Source organism: Neolamprologus brichardi, chromosome 17 (assembly GCF_056152115.1).
Source record: "Neolamprologus brichardi isolate AB-2024 chromosome 17, ASM5615211v1, whole genome shotgun sequence".
Lineage (NCBI taxonomy): Eukaryota > Metazoa > Chordata > Actinopteri > Cichliformes > Cichlidae > Neolamprologus > Neolamprologus brichardi.
The window spans coordinates 25419337-25422131 of NC_142120.1; the positions used below are offsets into that span (position 1 = coordinate 25419337).

General features: G+C 41.2%; 1 protein-coding gene across 1 annotated transcript; it reads left to right on the forward strand.

Moving 5' to 3' along the window:
* Positions 1 to 548: 548 nt before the first annotated feature.
* LOC148097948 (uncharacterized) lies at positions 549 to 1886 on the forward strand (the record flags this gene model as incomplete). Its single annotated transcript, XM_087831078.1, has 3 exons — positions 549 to 691; positions 777 to 1059; positions 1151 to 1886. Coding segments are annotated over 3 exons (1074 nt in total), but the record flags the coding sequence as incomplete, so codon positions are not given.
* Positions 1887 to 2795: the final 909 nt, after the last annotated feature.

The window sequence follows — 2795 nt, forward strand, 5'->3', positions numbered from 1 at the left end:
AGGCCCCTCTTCTGTGGAACCAGCTTCCAGTTTGGATTCGGGAGACAGACACTATCTCTACTTTTAAGATTAGGCTTAAAACTTTCCTTTTTGCTAAAGCATATAGTTAGGGCTGGACCAGGTGACCCTGAATCCTCCCTTAGTTATGCTGCAATAGATGTAGGCTGCCGGGGGATTACACTATTTAACACTATTAACACTATTTTGCCAACTGTCTGGCACACTTTCACATGTGAAAACTGTTTTAGATAATTAGTCCACTTTGCAATCAGCCTAAGCACTATAAACAGGCCACAGGTAAGCTGTCTATGTGGAGTACAATGGAAGGAGCAGTAAGAGTGAGAAGAGTGAGAATCAGAGGAGGCCGAGGGAGAGGACGTGGAGGTGAAGAAGTTGGAGGAAGAGGACGTGGAGGTGAAGAAGTTGGAGGAAGAGGACGTGGAGGTGAAGAAGCAAGAGGGTTAGAGGAAGTTAGAGGAAGAGGACAAAGAGGAGCAAGAAGAGGACGAGGAGGGGAAAGAGGAAGGGTAAGAAGAGTAAGAAACAGAATAACTGATGACATCAGGGCTACAATAGTGGACCATGTCATCAAACATGGGATGACCCTGAGGGAAGCTGGCCAACGGGTTCAGCCTAAACTGAGCCGCTACACTGTGGCAAGCATCATTAGGACATTTCGAAATGAGAATCGGTAAGTACTTTGTAGCACTGCCATACTCTAATGAGAAACACAACAGTACCATACATGCAAAAATACTGAAATTGTTACTTTACAGAATTGCTAGACGTCCAGATGTTGGGGGCAGAGGCAGAATGTTCACTCCAGAGCAAGAGACCCATATAGTGAACATGGTGATTGCCAATAATGCAATAAGACTGCGCGAAATACAGCAGCGCATAATTGATAATGACACCATCTTTCAAAATATACACAGTGCAAGCATTTCTACACTAAGTCGTGTACTTGCGCACCACAGAATAAGAATGAAGCAAATTTACAGAGTTCCTTTCGAGAGAAACACAGAACGTGTAAAGCAACTGCGATATGACTATGTGCAGGTAAGCTAGTGTCATTGGTTCTGAATTTGGAAGTGCATACTGTAATGCTGTGCATGGGCCTGATGTGTTGCATTTGTTTTGTCTTGTCCAGAGAGTGATGGAACTAGAAGCAGATGCAACGGGACATGAGCTACTTTTTGTAGATGAGGCTGGTTTTAACCTCAGTAAAACCAGGAGACGTGGCAGGAACATAATTGGACACCGTGCCATCATCAATGTCCCAGGACAACGTGGTGGTAACATAACCATGTGTGCAGCTGTAAGCCAAAATGGTGTTGTTCACCATCATGCAACCATAGGCCCATACAACACTGCACACATTATTGCATTCCTGGACACCTTGCATGACATGCTCACTGTTCAGAGACCAGAGCAGACCCGATATGTCATCATATGGGACAATGTTAGTTTCCATAGGGCTGCTTTGGTCCGCAACTGGTTTACAGACCACCCATCCTTCATGGCACTCAACCTCCCTCCATACTCTCCATTCTTAAATCCCATCGAGGAGTTCTTCTCTGCCTGGCGCTGGAAAGTGTACGACCGTCATCCTCATCAACAGGTAGCCCTTTTACAGGCAATGGAGGAGGCATGTGGAGATATTGACCAGGCATCATGTCAGGCCTGGATACGGCATTCAAGGAGATATTTTCCCCGGTGCCTTGGACTGGAGGATATCGCATGCGATGTGGACGAAATTTTGTGGCCGGACCCAGAAAGACGACATGATGTAGGCTGATTGTCTTTTTTTTCCCTTTTTTTTGTGAAATTCCTATTTTGTGTTCTGACTTTGTCTTGGTTTTGATGAGTGTGAATAAACACCAATACTTGAAGTTTGGATCCTTGTATGTTTACATGACACTATGACAAAAGTGTGACCTCAAATTGACATCTGTACACAGAGAAAGCAAAAGCCAGATGTGTTTTGTATTCATACCATCAGTGTGCAGTTGGCGCATTGTGTGCTTAGTAGATGATGGCTTGTGTGTACTGTTTGATACGAAAACACCATTTTTACGAAGGTGTGAAGAGTTAATCTAGCTGTGTTCGCTTTTGCAAGAGAACTACAATGTTTTGATAATTGGGTGACAGGTTTTCTTATTTGTGTGTAGAGTTTTGCAAAAATAGCCAATAGTTACAAAAAATGTGCTTAAGCAATCAGAAAAAACTGTAATATTATGAAATAATATATTCATTAATGTAATGCACAGAGGGACTATTGAAAGCTAAATGTATTCCAACTAATACTGCGCATGTCAATAATTCAACTTTTCATATTCAATTTTCTGGTTTCAGAGTTCACTTTTTAAAAAATATATATTTATCAATTTGTCAATATGAAAATGACACTTTATTTGCTGTTCTTCAGCTTTAATGAAATAATTCGTTTACAGCAAAATGAGAATTTTAGTGATCACTTTGTGTAAAAGTAAAAATTCCCAAAATGTTTTGAGAATATTGTGTTTATAAATAGCTGCTAGTCTGGTGTGGAGATGCCGTGGAAGCAGGACAGATCTGGACATAAGCGAAAGCATGAGTGATAAGTAAGTGTTGGCAGTAAACTGGTTGTTTCTGTCTTCCAAGATGGGCCAAAGTTTAGTTTAGTTTAACCTTAACTAAACTAAACTACACTGTAGTTTAGTTTAAAACGCATATTAGCATAATGCAATAGTAATAGAAACATGACTTGAAGTAAAAAACAGTGCCACACCATGAATTTTGCTCTATACCAGAAA